Below are 20,888 nucleotides of genomic sequence, written 5' to 3' on the forward strand. Positions count from 1 at the left end.
GTTACAAATTGTATGAACCTGTTTGGATTTATTCTCCTGGTACCTCACTTTATCAACCACTTATTTTGTTTTATAACGGCAAATCATAACAAGCGTTATCTCAGGGGGTGCCGGTGACGTAATGGTGAGTGTGCGCACCCCCATGTACGGAGGCTTCAGCGGGCAGCCCAGGTTCAAATCCACCCTGTGGTTCATTTGCCGCTCTCTCTCTCTCTCTCCCCGATTTCTGGCTCTATCAACTGTCCTGTCTCTAAAATAAAGGCATAAAGAGCCCCAAAATAATCTTGGCATCAGTGACCAGGTTCCTCTAACAGGCAGACACCTCGAGCAGAACCCACCAACAATTCTTTAATTTTTAAACATAATATTTTTGGAGACATTTGGTGGAAACGTTATGAAGTGCTAAAATAAGTTTTTTTAATTTTAAGAATATAGCTGCACAAGCTTCATTTAACAAAAATAACTCATGACAAGAGCCAGATATGTTCATGATGAGACTGTCCAAAGGGTTTTGGTTTGCTGGCATCATGCAGTCTGCACAAAAACAAATGTTTAATATCCTCAGTTTACTATGTGTGTCACCTCAGTGAAATGTAGGCCAGAGCTGGTTGTCTTTAAAGGCCCCCCCCCTGTCGCCCCCTCCTTCCCTGAACCTGCTGCCTGCCTGACACTCGAGAGCCCACTCCTCCTTTTAAGGCTCTGGTAGGCTCGGTATTTGGAGCACCTTCAGGATGCAAGTTCAAAAGAGGAAAGGGTAATAATAGCCGCGTAATAAAAAACCAAGTCGGTCCACAATAGCCTCCTCAAGTAAATGAATCCAGCCCAAAAAAGTTATTTACCGCCGGTGACGTTATGAGGATTCAAACATAGAAAACAGAGAGTTTGAGATGGAAAAAGTTGGAACGTACCAGGTAAAAACTTGTTGCTGGTGTTCAGAGTGCTCCAGGCAGGGTCCCCTTTAAAGAACAGGAAAGAACATTGATGTCAAATGTGGAAAATAACTTTTTTCCTCCTAAGAGAACACACAAGGAAGATTAAAACACAAAGCTTGAATGTGGTCACCGGTCAGTCATGCCTCATTGCAGCACAAGACAGATAAGTGACCCTGCAGGTGGAGTGTGTGTTTGAGCCGTAGGGAGTAAAAAATAGCTTGCGGCTAACACTTAGCTCAGCCTGCTGGTGCTTTAATGTTGCACTGAGGACGAGAAGAAGACACCCTCAGCTCTCCAAACATGTCGGATCGCTGGCTGCCGAGGAGGGGGATCCAGCTGCCTCCCTCACACGTCTAGCAGCTTCCCCGTGCCCTATCTGGAGAATAAAAGGTGTAATTATGGGGTGTTTACCTGTGCGACTGCTGCTTGGGGGGCGGCCGGCCGGCTGCTGCCTGCTTGTCCCAGCCCGGAGTGTCAGAGCGGCAGGTTCATGTTGAGCCCAACTCGACCCCCCTTCCTACAAATGGAAGCAACAGACGCCATGGCAGTCCAAAAATAAATGCTGAGCCCTGTGAGCTGCTCAGAGTGACAGCAGAGCGAGGCGGGTCGCAGCGGCGCAGAGAGAGGCCACCGGACCTTAGGTTTCACCACCACAGGGCTCTAAAAGTGGGCTCCGAGGGCCACCCAGGGGTCCCTTAAGGATGTGCCAGGGATCACAGGAAGGGGACTCCACCACAGGGATTAATTTGAACTCTGTAGAAATAGTATAATTCAAGTGTTCTAGACCGGTCAAAGCAGACGACTGTCCACCTAAAGTCAGGTTCTGTTTAAGGTTTCTGTTTTCTCAAAAAAGTTGGTCCTTGCCTCCAGCTCCCATTTTTTGCTCAGGGATCAATAGTTGTCTCTTTGTAACTTAAGTTTAATGAGATACTCTTGTCCTGATTTAGAACTAAATGGAAAAACGGACTTAACCTGACATGAATGGTCTTCCTGCATGCCAAAAAAAAACATTATTCAGGTGTCTCTCTATCATGACTGTCTACAATGAGTGAGAAGCTCGAGTCCCGCTGGCTGTGTTGTTGTCAGCGCCGTGTTTACATGGACGGGACGGCCGGCTTCTCCCCTTGAGTATAAAAGTTGTTTTAGTCAAGAACTAGAGAGAAGAAGAAGAAGAAGAAGATACTCATTGATTATTTGGATGTTATGTATGTGTCATTTAGATCAGGGGTGGGCAACTGGGGGCCCGGGGGCCACAAGCGGCCCCCATCAACCCTCAATGTGGCCCTCAGGTCAATTTTTGAATTAAATGAAAACATGAAAAAAACATGACAAAATCTGCCATGAAATCATGAAAACCAGAAATATGTCCATAAAAATATTTGATCACTGGTATATGTTGAGTTAAATTTAAGACATAATTGACTATAATCGTTTTTGCCGATTTGGCCCTTGCTGTGACCGAAGTTGCCCATCCCTGCTTTGGAACTAACTAAAGAGCGCTAACATTAGCATGCTAACACAACAATGCAGGACACAGGTGACTGCAGCTAGAGAAAAGGACAATTATGTCTGCCGCTTGCTCTTAATGGTGCTTGATTATGGTGGCAAGTGGAGGGGGGTTGGAGGTGTGTCTCTGGAGGAGAGCGGAGGCTTCAGTATGGAGGAGGTGTGGCCAAACAGCAGTTTGTTTTGGTTTAGTGCTGGTGCTCAAGGGCGACATCTACTGGATCAAAAAGTCAAAGATCTCTTCCAGCGACAAGTGAATTAAGACAATTATTTATTACAATGAATAACATGGAAATGTGAGTTGACTTTGGTGCCTGGACTCTATGGGCGGGGTGATATGTTTGGAGAAAGTCCATTCTGAGCGTTTACAGAAACCCCCCCCCCCCCCCCCCATGGAGTCCAGAGCCTGATGGTGGTGAAGATGATGACTTGTTGAGACCTGATGGGTGAAGAATTGATGGATGATGATTCTGCAAAGTCGGGCGGGTGATGGGGAGGTGGAGGGGCGTAGGAAACATCAGCATGAAGGAAGTAAAGGCAGAATAGGAATCACATTTAAAATGGGAGCAGAACGATGAGGGAGGGACGCCATGCCATCGGTTAGATGAGTACCGCTGATGAGACAGCTGATTATCCAATGACAGCCGCAGAAAATGACAGCGACCCGATCTTGAAGGCTATTATAAAGTCCTCCTGACTGAACTTACGCTCAAGCTTTATTTTAACAATGTGGTAAAAAAAAAAAAAAAAAAGCTTTTGTAGTTTTTTAAAAGTGTCCTCTCAACATCTCTGTGGGGAAGATCAGGTCAGCTTTGAACAGGTTCAATCAAACAGAAGGTCTTTATTCATCTCTCCCTCATGAAGGCCTCTGCTCTTTATTCTGTTACTGCAGCGCCCCCTGGGGGACACCAGAACACAATTCAGGACCCCTGAGAGACGCTCAAGCTGCAGAAGGAGATTTTCAGTTTCAGTTTCATGATTTAAGTTTCTTTAGGCTTAAATCTGAACTGAAGACATGAAACGGATTCTGCAGAAAAACCTGTTTAGTTTTGAGAGCTTTATGCATTTATCTTCCCTCAAACTAGTTTTTAAATAAATCAACAATCTGGCCCCTGAACCTCTCTTCAGATGTGTTCAAAGACAGAACGGAAACACGGTAACAAGAAGCGTGTTGAATGGGAATTGTACCATACAACGACGTAGATCTACATTTGGACAATCAGCTTTCAGGCGGTAACTCTGGAACACATCAAACACCTGAAATCAAATTAATCTCAGACTTAAAATCGTTTACAAAAAAGGTGAAATGCTGAAAGCAAACCATAGCTGTACCCACTTTGAAATAGTGTCTTCAATCTGTAATTTAATCTGGTTCATAGCATGTTGTATGGTCATGTTGTTGTACATGTATTTGAATGGATCCTCATATCGTGTTATGTGGTTTTATGTGATCGACTGTTGTATATTTTTACAACAGTTTCATGCTTTGTATTGAAACTATGTTAAATTGTTGAATTGCATTGTCCTATTAAATAAATAAAATTCTAAATTCTGTGAGAGGCGGTTTCACAGTCTGTTATAAACACGTTATCGGTGTCTTTGTCCAAATATTGTAGCTCTAAAAATGACTAAAAGGGAGGTTGTTATAGTACAGGGGTTCTCCATTTTTTTTGCTTTGTGTTCCCCCTTTCTCAATGTTTTTCAGCAAAGTACCCCATTGTTCTGCTACGTAAAAGGATTAGGGCCACTGAAAAAAATAATGTTTGGTTCTGACTTTTTTTTTAGAACTCTGAATCCTAAAAAAAAAAAGGTCAGAACCCCAAAATGTTTTTCAGTGGGCTGGGTGTGGACGGAGCACTGAGGGAATGCTACTTTCAAAATCATGCTAGTTTTTGAAAATTACCAACCCTGCCTTTAAGAAAATATATTTTATCACTGTAGTGCATTAGTCTTTGTGTTGTCACTATTTAATGTTTTTTAAAATTGTTTTTCAGTCGCTCTAAATAACTTTGAATTGAATCAGATTTGTGTAAAAGGTGCTTTATGAATAAAGCTTGATTGATCAATTTATCTTCAGTTATTTTTTGGGACCTTTTTGCCTTTATCAGATAGGACAGCTGAAAATAGACAGGAAGTGTTGGTAGGAGAGAGAGTGGAGGATGACATGCAGCAAAGGGTCAGGTTCGGATTTTAACCCACATCCGCTGCTATGAGGACTACAGCCTCCATACATGGGGCGCACGACACAACCACTAGACCATTGATCCATTTAAAGAGGACATATTCTCCCCCTTCTCCACCTTTTCAAAGAGTCCCCTGTGGTCTAAATGAAACATCTGTGCTGTGCTTTGGTCAAAATATAACATGAATCAAGCACCAGAGGAGGTTTGTGACCCTGTATAAACCAGCTCTCTCAGAACGCTCCGTTTTGGTGTGTGTGTCTCTTTAAATGCAATGAGCCCACCCCCCTAAGTTTTCCCCATAGACATCACTCCTCTTTAGCGAATATAAAAATGGCGGACCTGCGTAAAAGTTTTGTTCTAGGCTGGGGGTGGAGTCCATGAGTGGAGATACCAGGGGAGGGGAGGGGATTTTTTTTACCAGAATCCCACTGTGACATCACAAGGAGAGCACATTTGAAACGGAGCATTTTTCTCTGTGTTGTAAGACTTATACAGACCACAAACAAAGGACTGGATGGGTTTATTTCACATTTTGTGGGTCAGTAGACACTCAGGTAGCCAAATATATGTTCACAAACACTGTAGAAGTGGATTTTTGATAACCCGTCTCCCCTTTAACACAATAAAGTACAGATTTTTTTTGTACAATATAAAGAAACAAACATATTCAAACATCCCTTCCTCTCTCTCATAATGTCTTGTGCACTTTAAAGTCTGTAAAAGCGTATCACTATATCCAAAATAAAGGTACCTCTCATACTATGAAAATGAAAAATACATTTTGCTACGTTCCCCTGAGATGACTAGGGGATGAGGGGAGTAACAATAAAATAAAACCCCGGGAAAAGAAGGAGGAGCTAAGTATAAGCAAATTTAAAAAAAAATATGTATTTACAAAATCACAAAAACTAAACAACCAAGAACAAGGTTCTTCAAAACACCACTAAAGAGAAGCCAAACGATCTTCAACAGTTATCATGAAAACCACCGTCCTTTCACAGAGGGAGTACGACCTCTACAGGGGAGCAGAGTTAGCACACAGCTGAATGGTCCGCTGACCCCGACTGCCTGATGTGCCCGACCAGTGGCTGCAGTGAGGCAACACCTGGAGGGAGCACAAGAGAAGGAAGAAAACAAAAAGCACACACACAAAACTACAGCATGTAACACATATCTACACTCACACATACACATATGTACATAAACCAAAAGTTACATATTTCCATACCCTGCCTTCATCCATTTCTGGACTTTAACACAATTGTTATTCTGTAAACATCTTAACCTGAGTCTTCCTCCTGTAGAAGCATTGCAACATCTCTACATTTCATGAATACTTTAAATGGTCTCCATAGTCCCTCGCAGACATCCAGCTGATTTTTCAGGGTGTATGTTTGTAATGTCTTGCTTTATTTAATTAATTAACTTTTTGTTATTTTTATTTTTAATAATTATACTGCTGTTTTTGAGCTGTTCTAACAAAGAAATTTCCCCCAATGGGAGATCAATAAAGTTTATCTTTATCTTTCCTCTCCATCGACATACAAAGTGCCACATTCTTAATCCAAGCCCTGATTGAAGGTGCCACAGTTTGCCCCGTTTGATTGATTTACAAAAGAACCATTTCTGTTGAATATAAGACTCAGGAAAAGGTTACAAATGTTCACTTAAATATCCCCAAAAAATACATCCTGTTCAAAATCATGACTTTTACACAAACATTTATAACTCAATGGTTTGTTTTTTCGGTCCTTCTTTGTTTACTTCTAAACCTTAGCGGTACAGATTTGTAGTTCAAACTGTAAGTGTAGTTTTCTGCATGTTTTTAGAGCCTGCACAGAGTGAAATGTTTGACTTCTGTTTCTTACAAACTTCCCTCCCCTTCTGTTTTGATTCCCGCAAAACTGGAGCGTCAAAGAAAACATGAAACCTGAGCAGAAATCTGGATCAACATTTCGGCTTTACAGCTTGCACAGACACATTAAAAGGCGTTCTTGTCCTCCTGTGACCACGCTCAAGTGTACATTTGTGTGTTTTTCTGTGAGAGCTTCAGGGATCACCACCTGCCTCCGGGCCCTGATGTCCAGCTCTCTTCTCACCCTCCACCCATGAAATTTGCTTGCCTAATGCAGCCGCCCCAGAATAGCATCTTGGGGGCGTCTTGGCTGCCCCCCTTCTCCAAACTTGAGCCTCCCACCTTAGCCCTCGACCCTTCCATCTCCTTATTGAGTGCCAGCGATGGGAGGGTGAGAGGGTGGGGTGGTGAACCCTGCCCCGCCGCGGGTCCAGGCCTCGCCTCCAAGCCGAGCTCCTCGTCCAATGGGGAGGCCGAGGAGATCATGTGTCACTATAACAGAAGGACATAATCAGCGCGGTAAGTTTGCAGAACCTTACAGCCTGTCTTGGCCAGCAGGGAGCTCGCTTCTGTCAACTTTTCTGAGGTAAGAATGAGAATGAGAATGAGAGAGTGTATGTGAGAGAGAGGAAGATCAAGTGCAATGTTCACAAACATCACACAAGCTCCACATGTGTTTAAATCACTGACATCACTGGAAGACGCTGGTAGAGGTCAGGGATGAGAGGGGAGATGTTGACCTCAGGAAGTCTGAGGCTTCTTGAATTTACTTTTTCCAGTTTGTGTTTGATTGAAAGCTGTGTGCCTGAAAAGCCGTGTTTGAACGTCTTCTTTATCGCCAAAACTGAGACAAGTATGTGATTCCTCTTTGGAGCTTGTCGCCATGTTTAAACTTCATCTGAGGCTCAAACACAAAGCCGTCAGAGGTGTTATAATTCTTGGGTTCAGCTGCTCTTGTTGTTGTTGTCCTGTGCCTGGATTGGTGCGAGTCCAGGCTCTAAGCGGAGTTTCATACCTGAAGGATTTACAGATGGCTTAAAGCCTTTGAGGCAGCTTTCCGCTTCGGGAGACAGAAGATGACACTAATGAGTTATGCAACATGTCGCCAACAGAGGCGAGGAATTGTGTTGTTATTTTGGATATTTTAATGATGCAGCTTTTGTGCTTTGATTGCACGTTGTTCTATACTTGTAGATTTAATCAGAGAAGCTGTAAATGGGCGTGGCATTGGTGAACATTATTAGCATATGGATAAACACTTTAAGATCTTGAAAAGGAGCCAAGACTGGACACACATAATGGTATTAATTTTGACTGCTTGTGTCACAAATTAGAGTCTGGAATTTACAAGATTCAGAGAGCGAATAGAATGAAGCGCGGGCGCGAGACCCCCTGACCTTAACGCTCCCGTTCAGAGTTTATTTTAATTCTCGAGCAAAGTGGCCTCAGTCAGCACGGAGCCTCGGGGATGATGATTGAAGGAACCATGTGAGGGCGAGACGTCCAGAAAAGGAGATGAAGGTGGAATTACGGTCGGTGGAACCCAATCTTCAGCATCCACTGAAACTGGAGCTGTGGAGAGCTGCAGCTGTCTGATGGAAATAGTTTGGAAGTGGGGACGCCTCCATGGTGGCCTCAGGTTAATGTGGCTAATGTCCAACTAATCCCACGTCTAATCACTTAAAGATGAAATCATGAACACTTTTAGGTCTTGTTTTGATTCTGCATCTAGTCCGGCATCTTAACACCAGAATCACACGATTAAATTATGATTTAAGATGATTTTTTATGCATTTCTAAATTTAAAAAGTTTTTAACGCCTTTGCAAGAATTCCAGGGTGATGGAAGAGGTTGACCTTTAGCACACCCCATGCAGGACTCTTTTTAAATTAAACCTATATATTTATATATGCCTGTAAACCTGACATTAAACTCCTCTCTCAGCGGTACAAAAACAGACTTTGCCACACATCTATGTTTGGTTCCCTTCTCACTTAACATCAGAGAAGCAGATTCACAGCCGAGGCTCAAATTTCAGTCCAGAATCTAATTATAAAAACAAAGATGTGGCACATTTTTGTTTCACTTTAAAGGACCTTTGTTAAAATGTTTCAAATGTGAGGAAGCAAATCTGTGAAATCAATCAACGTAGACGAATCCATTTAGTTTTTTAAGTTGGTGTTGAAATATGCAGGAGCGAGGAGCAGGTGTGGTTTGGTCAGGGTGGGGCAGGGCGGGCGGCAGATATTTAAGACATTTGCAACTTAATCCTCTGCTATAAATACAGCAGCGCTTGCTCCTTGCAGGCCGACTTTAAAATTCCTCTCTTCTCTTTCGCCTCCAGGTTGCAAAGTCCACTGTCACCATGTCTGACACTGAGGAAGTGTAAGTCCAATTAAATTTTTTATACAAATGTTTTATTACCTTCTTCTGAAAGTTTGAAAGAAAAATCAAGTTAACTCAAAGTGTGTGTGTGAGAGATTTTGCCAGTACACACATTTCTATGCAAGCTCTGGAAAAACCTTCAATGCACCTTAACTTCATCCACAGCTGAGGAGACATTTTCAAGACGATTTGCTTTGATGCTTAATCTGAATTTCTTCCTTCTTTTCTTCTGTCTTGCAGCGATCAAGTCGGGGGTAAGTAGCACCATTTTCCCCTTTTACAAACAAACACAATCCCCTAAAAATGAGGTCCAGGTACAGTCCGGAGTTCCATGCTAAATCCTAAGATTATCTCTGATTCTAACTGATTTTCCATCCTCTTTAGAGAGTTATTTGCTTTGGATAAATTCGTACGTTTGCAGGTTTGGCTTGACTCCTCCAGATTCAAGTTGTGCAGTAATGCTCTCTATCTCTTATCGAAGCAAATCTGCACATTTATTTATCCTGCCGCTGTAGCATGGCTGCAGGCACACACAACCATGCTGGCATCAGGACAGTGTGAAGCAGCTTGGTGAACTTAAATCAGTTCAATCACAAGCTCTGCACTGACCTGTTGGCAACAAGTCCTGCAGCTCTGCATGATCATCTGCAACACAGTCCTACTGAGATGACCACGTTCCAGATGAACGAGGCATTTGTCACATTGAAAGCCATTTTTTTGTGTCCCGCCTGTGAGCTCTGGTCAGCCCAGGAGGACTGTGTTGTGTATGCTTAGCATGGATCCCCAGTGTACCCACATTTTGCATTTCATTTTGTAAAAATGGGTACAAATGGGATCTTTTGATAATGTTCTTCTGCTCCTTTCTTTCTCGGATGGACGTGAAGAATACGATGGTAAGATGCAGCCCGCAGACTCCGGATGATCTCATGTCATTGATACTAATTTGTGCGGTCACTTTTGAAAACGTGTGCTCTTACCTCCAAATGTACTTTTCTTTTGTGGCATGCTGGTTAACACTAACGTTAGCAGAGATAAATGAACAGACAGGTTTTTTAAAACAAAGCAGATAAGATTATTTCTCTTTGCAGTGAGTTGAAGTGCAGGTATCCTCAGGAACCAATCACATTTCATCCATCAATGACTTACCATCAATGACTTTTCTTTCTTGTAACTGCTTGCTGTCTCACTTGCTTTAGCGCCATCTGGTGGCAGTTCCCCCAAACTGCCTTGCAGTGAACCTCTTCATATCTCACATTTCCTTCCTTTCCATCCACTCACCCCAACCACCCCCTCCCTTTTCCTTTCTCCTGCTTCAATTAACCCTCTCACCGCCCTTCCTCTCCCCTGGTGACTCGCTGCATGTTGTGTAGCTGTAGAAGAGGAGGTAGTAGAGGAAGTAGAGGTGGCCCCTGAGGCGGCCCCTGAGCCAGAGCCAGAACCAGTGCCAGAACCAGAGCCAGAGCCAGTGGTAGAACCAGAGCCAGAGCCAGAGCCAGAACCAGAACAAGAGCCTGAGCCTGAGCCTGAGGAAGGTATGTGGCATGGAGGGGGGGAGGGGGTATTCTATCATCCTTTTCCAGGCGACAGGTGCGCTCCACCGGCTGCAGCCAGCCAGACAGACCCAACTAATCCTTATCGGCCCACATGTTCATTATGTATGTTAATGCTAACGCTGCCTTCCTTTCACCTCTGTACAAAGTCAAAGATAAAGCCTGTTTATGCAGCGTCGAAAGGGCACAATGACTTTTTAATAATTTGTTGATTCAATCTTACCCAAAGCGTTTTACAGTTATATGACTAATACTGAAAGGCCGATATGTTTGCACTACAGCTCATGTTTTAGACTGATTGAAGAGCCAAAGTATTTCCTCTAGTCTAAGTTAGCTTCTGTTCTGTTCACTTTTGGTTCTCAAATTGTTTCCTAGTTGTCAAAAATTTGCCAATGCCTCACTTTGTTCAATAAAATATCGTATTTGTAAAAGTGTTTAGTGAACTTCTTTGTCAAAATTTGGTGGTAATCTAAAAACGGAGCAAAAAACAGCACCTAAATTTAGTCTCTGTAGAAACACCAGTCACGCTAATAGGTTAGCATACAGTATGCTACATTATTTTTAAAAAGCTTTCAAAATAATATAAAAAATATTAGAAATGTAAACATTTATGTAGGCTACTTCTAATTTTGAGCATTTAGATTCAAAACATAAGTTCTTTACTTTAGCTAACTGGCTAATGGTTCTTACTTTTTATTAACCGGAAGCTAAATATGTAGCTTCCTGGCTAACGTGACTTACTGTATCCTACATTATATTTAACATGCTGTATGATAATACAATATTAGAAATGTAAACATTTATGTAATTCTAATTTTGAGCATTTAGATTCCAAACTTTTCAAAATATAAAACTCAACTGCTTAACTTTAGCTTCCTGGCTAATGTTACTTCTTATTTACTGGAAACTATATATGTAGCTTCCTAGCTAACGTGACTTACTGTATGCTACATTATATTAAAAAAGATTTCAAAATGACGCAATATTAGAAATGTGAACATTTATGTAAGTTACATTTTCAACATTTGGATCACATACTTCTCAAAATATAAAACTCAACTGCTAAACTTTAGCTTCATTGCTAATGTCACTTACTTTTTATTTACTGGGAGCTAAATATGTAGCTTCCAAGCTAACGTAACTTTTTATGTAAAAACTAAAATATAACATTAGAGTTTTTTACAAGAAATTATTTTCTGTCAATTTTAAAAGTGCTTGGTAACAATTATTCCCCACAGATACTTCAAAATATGCGCGGTTTGTGAGTGAATGAACAACTTAGCCTTCATAGCTGTATGCTAGAATCCAAGCATTCATGGGTAGGCAAATAATTGTTTTTAACAATACGATAAAAAAAACATTAAAATATACACATTGGCCTTTTCTCAGTCTAACACTCCTCTTACTACTGTTCCACATGTACGCTGAATACTCGTATTTAGAGTACATGGTTGCTTTTCATTATTTTAATATCTGATGAAGGTAAACATCATTTTCAACACATGCAATATCTTTCACTGCTTCTTATAAGTGACTGACATTGACTGCTAAGCATGAAAAATAAATAAATGTGTAAAACCAAATTTCTAAATGTTCATGCTCTCATGTTCCAAGCACTTGTAGCATTCACGAGCTGTTTGTTGAAAACATTTTAAATCTTTAATTTACGATAAATCTAAACCTGGGTGAAGCTGGGTATCTATTAAATTGAATTTGCATCTCTATCCAAATCTTTTGTAACTCTTCAAATTTGACTTCAACAACGGCCCGTGAATGCAGGGTTTAGATTTGCTGAGCTGTTTGAGGGTAAAATTGTTGCTTCTACATATCAAGACTTCAAGCAGGCACTCGTAAATTCTCAAATACTTATTTTGTGTTGACTGGAATTAATACTTTTACTTTTACTTTTTATTTTATTTTAGACACTTAAAGCTAATGTTTACAACCAAGAAAACGTTTATCATGCTAGCTATCAGGGAGCAGAAATACTTTTTTAAGAGATATTTGAATGTGCCAGCCACAAATGTCTTAACATCTGGAGATTATTTGAGAATTTACACATGTTGAAGCAGCTGCAGGTTGATAGTTTCACTTGTTTTTAGCTCATTGGATGTTAAGTTAGCTGCTCTTAGCGTGCCTGCTAACGCTGTTGTCTGTTCTGCTTTTGTTTCGGATGCTTGCTGCATGCAGAGGCCTATGGAGAGGAAGGTATGTTCATTTAAAAACTTAATCTGATGAAATCTGTCATTCTGGGGTGGGGGTTTCGGTAAGGGAGGGGGGTGGGGGGGGAGGGGGCACTGTGTCTAGGTCTGACGTCTGTACTGGGGAGAACGAACGCCTGCTGTTCACAAAATGTCTGTCCAAATTTGATCTGTCTGTCACAAAACAGGAGCGCTGCCCAATTGGCACATAAACTGGAACCAAAACAAAAAACTTTAAATTCTCATTGAGCAAGTTTTTGAGCAAAGCTAAAGATGCTAGTGGAGAAAAAGGGTGAAAGAATATGAAATGCTAACACGTGCTACACTGCGCAGCGACCCCACCGTTACTCTCTTGCTATGCCCTTCGTCATCTGCATGGCATGGAGCCGCCAGAATCTGGGTTCAGAGAAAAAAAGAAGAAAAACGGGGATTTGACTCGGCCTGTGCTTGTGTAAAATGATTTTTGGGGTCAAGCCAAAAGAAACATGACACATGTTGTAGGAACAGCACGTTGATCCAAGTGTTTTTAGATGTTCTTCTTTTTGCTACAATCATAAATTTCTCCTGAAATTTACAAATCAGAAACTTCTTAAAGCCTTCTCAAGAAGTATTTATCTGCTTTTACATAATCCACCTCTTGTTCTAACCCCAATTTAAAACAATTTCACATACTGGATCTTAATCTCATGTGTGACATAGAGACCAGAACATGCATTTTAAACATGTCATGCCTGAGAGAAATGGAATAATCTGCTTAGTTTCTAACCCCATGACATGTACTTGTCCCCTCTTCATTTTCCTAACCTGCAGAGGAGAAGCCAAAGTTCAAGTAAGTGTCTCTCTCGGATGATTTGACTTCAACTGATTTCTGTAGACATTGTAATCCAAGACATTTGGAACGACGTAATAATCAGCAGCAGTGCTTTTAAAACCTTGACAATTTCTTCTTTAGACCCAGCGCTCCTAAAATCCCTGATTCCGGTGAGAAAGTGGACTTTGATGTAAGTGGACCTGACATGAAGGAACGATGAATTTCAGTTGATATTGAGTGTAATTTTTTTGCTGACTTTCTTTTTCTCTGTCCCCTCGCCCTGCAGGACATCCAGAAGAAACGTCAGAACAAGGATCTGGTTGAGCTGCAGGGCCTGATCGATGCTCACTTTGAGGGCAGGAAGAAGGAGGAGGAGGAGCTGATTGCCCTCAAAGAAAGGATTGTGAGTGAAAATATATAACAAAAAATCTTAAACTAGCACACAAAATATTTTTTTTTGAGGCAAGTCGACTAAATTTTTGATCTAAAAAACGGAGATAAAGTTCAATGTCGGCTGTTTCAGGTTAAACTTGCATATCGACCGGCGTGACATTAACCTGCAAGAAGGACTGAAGGCTGGTGTTGTTAGCAATGCTAACGATAGCCGCGCTTTGAGATTGTTTACAGACGGTCAAACTCAACCCACAATGCACTGTGTTTTGGTTCACTTCCCTTGTTTGGCGTTGTTTACGCGTTCTCCCCTACGTCGAACCTAGACCCCTTTTTGTTAAGCGGACCAGAGTTCGAGTCTTGTCGTTCCGCACCAGAGAAATAAACGGTGGGATGCTTTGTTTTCTCTGCTGTCCTGCAGGAGAAGCGTCGTGCTGAGAGGGCCGAGCAGCAGAGGATCCGCTCTGAGAAGGAGAAGGAGCGCCAGGCCAAACGTGAGGTTCGTAACAAATCTTTATTTCAGAAATTTCACTTTGAGCATCAAATCTCTTTGGAAAGTGAACGACGGATGCGAGGTCTCACTGATTGTTTTTTCCGTGAACCAGGAAGAGAGGCGGATCAGGGAGGAGAGTGACGCGAAGAAGAGGGCTGATGATGATGCCAAGAAGAAGTCAGCTCTGTCCAGCATGGGCTCTAACTACAGCAGCCACCTGCAGAAAGTCAGTACCACACCGTCTTTAAGGAAGCACCCTGATGTACGTGCTGGATGTGAGTTTTTATTTGTGGTTGTGTCACCGAACAGGCTGACCAGAAGAGAGGAGGAAAGAAAGAGACTGAGAGAGAGAAGAAGAAGAAGATCCTCACCGCCAGGCGCAAGCAGCTCAACATCGACCATCTGAACGAGGACAAGCTGAAGTACGAGTCGACACTTTGACGCACACACACGCCTGAGTGTTAACCAGGTCACCCTTGTGAAAGAGATCCTGATCTCAATGGGTTATTTACCTGGTTAGATAAAGGTTAAATTAAAAAAAAAAAACAGTGTTTTTATATTCGTTCTGTCAGACTTCATTGATGCTCAATCGGCCTCATGTGTGTGTTGTTTTCTCTGCAGGGATAAGATCAATGAGCTGCATGAATGGATGGTGCAGCTGGAGTCTGAGAAGTTCGACCACATGGAGAGACTGAAGAAGCAGAAATACGAGGTGAGACTCCCTCCTCTCTGTTTGTCTTTGTTACTCATAATGTTCTGCAACAAGGTGTAATCAGAGGTGACTATCTTAAATACTGTGACCTTATAGGAAGAGTGTGCAACATGTTCCACATAAATAAATCAGAAATCACTATCCTGTGTAAATGACCCGCTGAGTCCTGACTGTCTACAATGAGTGAGAACATTAGTTTGTTTTGATTTCATGCGACATCCACTGGATCAAAAAGTCGCACATTCTTCCTTTAATGTTTGTTAGTTTGTTTAGAGATTCTCTCTTCAGGTTTAGTTCCAGCAGTGGGTCACTTGATTGGAAGAACGCTTTTTTAGGGGGGGGGGGATTTTAACACCACATTTTTAGTTTTGGTGTTTTACTGTTCAAATAAAATAAAGTGAAAATTTCAGGTGCATTTATTGGAACATTAAAGCTGAGTCATAGTTTCAAAACTATGGAGAAACTTTGTCGAAAAAGGCAAATCAAGGCAAACAAAATCAGGTTTTAATTTTTCTTCTATCTGTCACTTTTTTCTCTATGTAATCAAATTTAAATTGTATTTTATTCTGAACGGTTCCTGTATGGCTGAGAGGCACTGAGACAAAACAATTTATCGTGCAGAACTTTGATATTTAATGTTTATTTTTGTGTTTAAAAATGTTTTAATTTCTCAAAGGTGCAGCTCTAAAAGGGAATCACACCTTGTCCATAACTGTCATAATTATAAATCTATTTCTCCACAGCTCTGTCCTTGGTATGTCAAACTTTTTATTTTACTTTTACTGCCCTCATGAGAAGCGTCCTTGGATCCCTTGAAAGGCGTTATGTACATCCAATTATTATTACTATTACTATGACGTGTTTGTTGCTGTTTGCTGTTGATGTTGGACTCCTGAGGTGGAGTGCCGTCCACCTGAGCGTACCTGTTCAGATTCAAACCTCCGCTGTGCTCTTTGATTCCCTGCAGGTTACAACCCTGCGTAAGAGAATTGAGGAGCTTAGTAAATTGTAAGTAGAGCTGAGCAGGGCGCTTGCCTGTTAGCTTCAGGCTAGCTGCATGTTAGCATGGAGGAAGGTTGGAGAGCCAGAGCGCCACCAGATGGCCAAGAGAGGAGACGACACACCACTTCAACAACTAAACTTTTTAAAAGAAACTGAAGAGTTTGATTCTAAATGAGACACGACTGTTTATAGAAAAGATAATACAGGAGTAAAAGGAGCAACATGTAACTCTGACACCTAGTGTTTAAAATGGGTACTGCAGTCCAAATTCTAATCATTGTAGAGAGCTGTCTCCCCCCGCCCCCTCCTCTCTAGAGTCGATGCTCACACAGGTTGCCATGTGGTGGACACTGAAGCTTCAGTGTTTAGCTCTGCATCGGTCTGTAAATCTTTCTAAGTGTTCTAACCTCTCTCCATTTTTCAATAGCATCTCCAATATTGATCCTAGTTTGAGCACGTTTCTGCTCGTGGAGCTTATTAGAAACATGCAGAGGCTTTTTAGGTCGGGTACAATCACTTTTATCTGAACCAGTTCTCTTGCCTGCTTCCATCGCTGCAACACCTGTTGGTTTGACCTGATAACTGCTCTCATATCTGGCAAACCGAGTGGTTGTGCGCACAAGATAATAACTTTAAGATAAAAGCTTTTTTAACTTTTTGGGACTTCGGGCTTCGTAGAATCAAACTCTTCACTTGATTAAAAATAAATGATTTAAAGTGGATGTTAAGGTGGTGTTGGGATGACTGAGCTCCTCCACATCCTGTCCTGGTCTGGATGTTAGATTTTAGCAACACAGAGCTTGGGTCAGGTGTGTGAGCGAGTGGTCAGACAGGTAAGTAGGAATCTGAAAAGGTTCCAGAGCTGAGGTGAAGCAGAGTCTCTGCTAAACGTGCTTTTAAAAAAAAAAAAAGTGAAACCACGACAAGGCATGATCGTTTCTTTCTCCAAGTCTCTGATTTGAGCAAAACATTACAAACTATAATTTATCTTTATTTATTCATCACAGAATCAGTAGTTCAAATAAAGGTAAATACATTTATATGCATGCCTCGTCTTGGTTTCCCATGATGCTTCAGTCTGCAGCTTTTGGCCCATAGATCCGGTTCAGGAGAGCAGAGAAGGGGAGTCCTTCTCCTGGGAGGTAAACGTGTTCAGGTGTGTGCTAAAGCTGCTGCCACTGTGTCGTTTTTCAGGTGCTCATGTTCAGGAACCGCATTGACATATTACAGAAGCAGTAAGTAGTGCTTTTGCTGGTGCGTTCACTGACACTCTGACAACTGTTAGTCCGTGTGAACACCCTTCTCTTTATCGTATTAAAACTGTGTAACCATCCAGAGCGGTCTCAGCTTACAACACTGAAAAGGTGCTTCATAGGTGTAGATGCAAACTGTTTAACAGATTCAGAAAGCTGCTCTAGATTTGTGAAGATGTACAACAAATAGCAGCGAGAATCTGAATTTCTGGCTTATATTTTCCTGCAAATATTATCCATTTAAAGGATTCCAATTTTCAAACAAAATTAATAACATTTCACTTTTTTACTTTTGTTTACTGAAAAAGTTAGTACCATGTTTAAAGGGTAATCAGGCTAGCTAAACAGCTGATACAAGTACAGCTCTAATCTAGATAGACCAAAAATTGTAGGCAAGGCTAACTAGCTAACGGAAAACCCTAGATGAACTAGATAACATGAAAAACCATAGGCTAACTAGGTATCGTTCAAAACCCTAGGCTTAACAGCAAATGTCAAAGAAAAAACTCAGGCAAACTAACTAACGGAAAAACCAAAGGCTAACTAGCTTACGTGAAAACCCTAGGCTCACTAGCTAACATAAAAACCCTAGGCTCACTAGCTAACATAAAAACCCTAGGCTCACTAGCTAAAGTCATCAAGCTGAAATGGTTACATCAATAGTTTGTGTCAGTTTTGATTAAATCTGTCTTTCATGTTTTCCTCTAAACCTGAGTTCCATGTCTGAATTTGTCGACTAAGTCTAATTACAGATAGTAAATAAACACATTTACTATCGTTACTACAACTGTAAAGGTGTGTAATAAGTCTGGTGGCTGTTGGTCTCGACTCAATCCATTCAGGTAAGTCCTGCATGAGCCTGTCGTCGGTCGCCAACACTTCAGGACTTTGGACGTAATGAAGCTGGATGTTGAAATAATCTTGCATGTAGCCCAAAATCCCTTTGATTATTTATGTTACTAAAGATGTTTTCGTGTGATAGTTTGGAGTTTTATTTGGTGTTCTTGCGATCTAAAGAATTGTTCTTTGTAAAATTATTTTATTCACTTCAGGTTGCTTTGTTGTTGTTTTTTAACCATTAATAGATTCGCTTTTATAATTCAGTAACTTGTGAAATCATGCTGCTGCAGGATGATGCTACTTATTTAGAGAAAGGGGACTAGAACGGCGTTAGCTACTTTAGCAATAGCAACTTTAGCCACCTGAAGGTTTTTCCCATCACATAACACAGGCTTATATAAATATATAGAGAAGGTTTTAAGTCATTTGATTTTACTTCTTTGCTAAATAATAATGATGCTAAAAGAGGTCAGAAAGCTCAAGCGATACTCATAGTTTAAAGAACAAGATCGATGTGTCTAACCAGTCTGAATTAGACCAACGTGTTTCGGCTAGTGGTCCGTCCTATAACGATGTTCTTTCAACTAAAAGTAAGTAAAATTTGTGGCAGATAACCACACTGCTTCCCAAAAAAATGATGCTAACACATGGTAGAGTTAATGCTAGCGTAGGCTGCTTTCTGAGTTCATTAGCATTGTGTAGGCTAGTATTCAGTTAAAGTAGTAAGTAAACCCTCAATTTAATCAAATGGCTTAGATTTTTCTTTTTATCGAGCACGACAGCATGTCTGCTAGCATATCAGAGTTTATGCTAGCAGAAGGATTTTTTTGCAGGCGGGTTTGACAGGGAAAAAAGATTCATTGGTTTAAAGTTGTTGTTGAAAAAAAAAAGTTCAAAGTTCTGACGTGTTTCCACATTCTTTGTGTTTTTTGCATTACAGCAGCAAGAAGGGAGCTGCCGCCCGCCGCAGAAAGTAGACTGGCTCGCCCCGCTGCTGCACAGAAACCAAACTGCGATCGCCTCGGACACACGCCTGAAGAAACAACACGCAATGTGGCGAAGGTCGTAGCTCAGAAGAAGCACGTAATGCTGAAGTTTACTTTGCGGTTATCAACCCTCGTCCTGAAACATGTAACCAGGAGCCTTTAGCTGCTGTTCACTAGGAATTTAAAAAAAAACGACTTCAAACCTGTTGGCCATCTCGCTTCCTCGCCCTCCACTGTTTGGTTCTCAGTTTTTTTGTAAATAAAGTGTGACTCTTCAAGCCATGTGTGTAGATCTGTTGTTATTCACAAATCAATAAAGTTCAGTATTTTTAGCCGTGTAATTTTAAAGTTGTTTGTTCAACACTGTCTTCTGACTGCAGAGTGGAATTGAAATTTTCATCAATGAGGTCATCAGGGTACGGAGGCTCTGCGGCAAAACCAAAATACTCCCAATGTGGTTTTATAAATATCTAAATCAATGACTGATACTGTGCCGGGTTGTTTTTAGCTAATGGTTTAAGAAATAGGATTTCATGATAAAGTATAAATACAGCTGAAGTATCCCTGAAAAGAGCATATCAGTTGGGAAAGTAAAGTTTGATGGGCTAGCTTAACAGCTAATAAAGCTAGTGCTAATATGGCTAGATTGATCATGAAGAGTCAGACAGTGTGTTGATGGCTTTAGTATAGGTTGACCATATTTTCAAATATCCAAGTCCGGACACTTTAATTCTACCACAAACTCACATGTATCCACCTGCACTGGTCACAAAAGGTGGTCAGTAAAGGTTTCCTTCTGAGCAACCCGTAGATCATAACAGCGCTACTACTAGCCAGTACCCCTGTTTGTGTTTGCTCATCTTAATGTGGAGCCAGCACATTCATTACCTGTTACTTTTTGAAAGAAGCTGGAACTATCCTGGAGCTCTTTCTTTCAGCATGACAGCTAGCCCACCTGTCGTTATGCAGATGCTCTTAGCAGAGGCCTAATGGTTATTTTTTTCCCATGGAGGATTGATAACTCTGCACATCTAAAAAAAACAGAAAATCAGACTCTAAAGCTCACACTGTGCACACTGTTTCGTTTTGCACTTCCAGTAAAGCACTGCACATTTTGTTTAGAAGACTTCCAGGTAAACATGATGCTGACAATGAATCTACAGCAGAGGTCACAACTACTGAAATAAAGACAAGAATACGAGTCATGCCTTGCCCTCTTATTCACTTGTGTAACGGTGGGTAATGAAGACAGAGAGACACACTCCTACTTCTTTTTGACACATTCTACCTGTGAGAGAGGTTTTTTTCTGTTGTTTCTTCAATCAACACAAAATAAAGTGGCAACCTCCGGCTTTGAAAAATGAAGCCAATGCTGAAGTGCAAAATCCTGCAGTTCCACAAGTGTCCACTAGAGGCTGACTGCAGAAGCAGAGGAAGTCACATACACACCCATTCAAAAAAGCCTGTTTTTACAGCAGAAATTAGATAAGATTAGAGAAGGATGATGAGTTTGAAATAAAATGCTGTGAAGAAGCACGGAAGGGAAAAGAAAAGGAGAGATGTTTCAGTTTCAGTGAAGAAAGCGATAATGAAAGAAAAGTCCACTTTTAGTGTGAATAAAACTGGATGTAAAAACGGATCAGGAGTGTTGTCAGACAAGCATGAAGTTGCTTGTTTGGTGCACAAAAAGGAAGGGAAGTCAGACCTTCAGAGGCAGAAATCTTGGGCAAAATCAGAGTCTGTTCACGCTCCTGTCACTTCAATAAAGGGATAAAACAAAAAATAAATC

General features: G+C 41.2%; 2 protein-coding genes across 7 annotated transcripts in view; one reads left to right on the plus strand and one right to left on the minus strand.

Moving 5' to 3' along the window:
- The window catches only part of zgc:172145 (Ferritin light chain, oocyte isoform-like), a 331,670-nt gene that overhangs the window by 162,273 nt on the left and 148,509 nt on the right, over positions 1 to 20,888 (minus strand). The window lies entirely within an intron of this gene.
- On the plus strand, positions 8,827 to 19,379 carry tnnt3a (troponin T type 3a (skeletal, fast)). 3 transcript variants are annotated; one of them, XM_061037101.1, is made up of 11 exons: positions 8,827 to 8,861; positions 9,102 to 9,115; positions 13,423 to 13,441; positions 13,565 to 13,613; positions 13,710 to 13,826; positions 14,235 to 14,312; positions 14,419 to 14,532; positions 14,616 to 14,728; positions 14,928 to 15,018; positions 15,986 to 16,026; positions 19,054 to 19,379. In XM_061037101.1, the coding sequence occupies exons 1-11, from the start codon at positions 8,842 to 8,844 to the stop codon at positions 19,088 to 19,090; spliced, it is 693 nt and encodes a 230-aa protein (XP_060893084.1). In that variant the 5' UTR covers positions 8,827 to 8,841; the 3' UTR covers positions 19,091 to 19,379. The 3 variants fall into 3 exon arrangements, with proteins under 3 accessions (XP_060893084.1, XP_060893081.1, XP_060893083.1); XM_061037098.1 differs by lacking the exons at positions 8,827 to 8,861; positions 9,102 to 9,115 and adding an exon at positions 9,676 to 9,754; XM_061037100.1 differs by lacking the exons at positions 8,827 to 8,861; positions 9,102 to 9,115; positions 15,986 to 16,026 and adding exons at positions 9,676 to 9,754; positions 17,215 to 17,255.

This window comes from Labrus mixtus, chromosome 4, assembly GCF_963584025.1.
Source record: "Labrus mixtus chromosome 4, fLabMix1.1, whole genome shotgun sequence".
Taxonomy (NCBI): domain Eukaryota; kingdom Metazoa; phylum Chordata; class Actinopteri; order Labriformes; family Labridae; genus Labrus; species Labrus mixtus.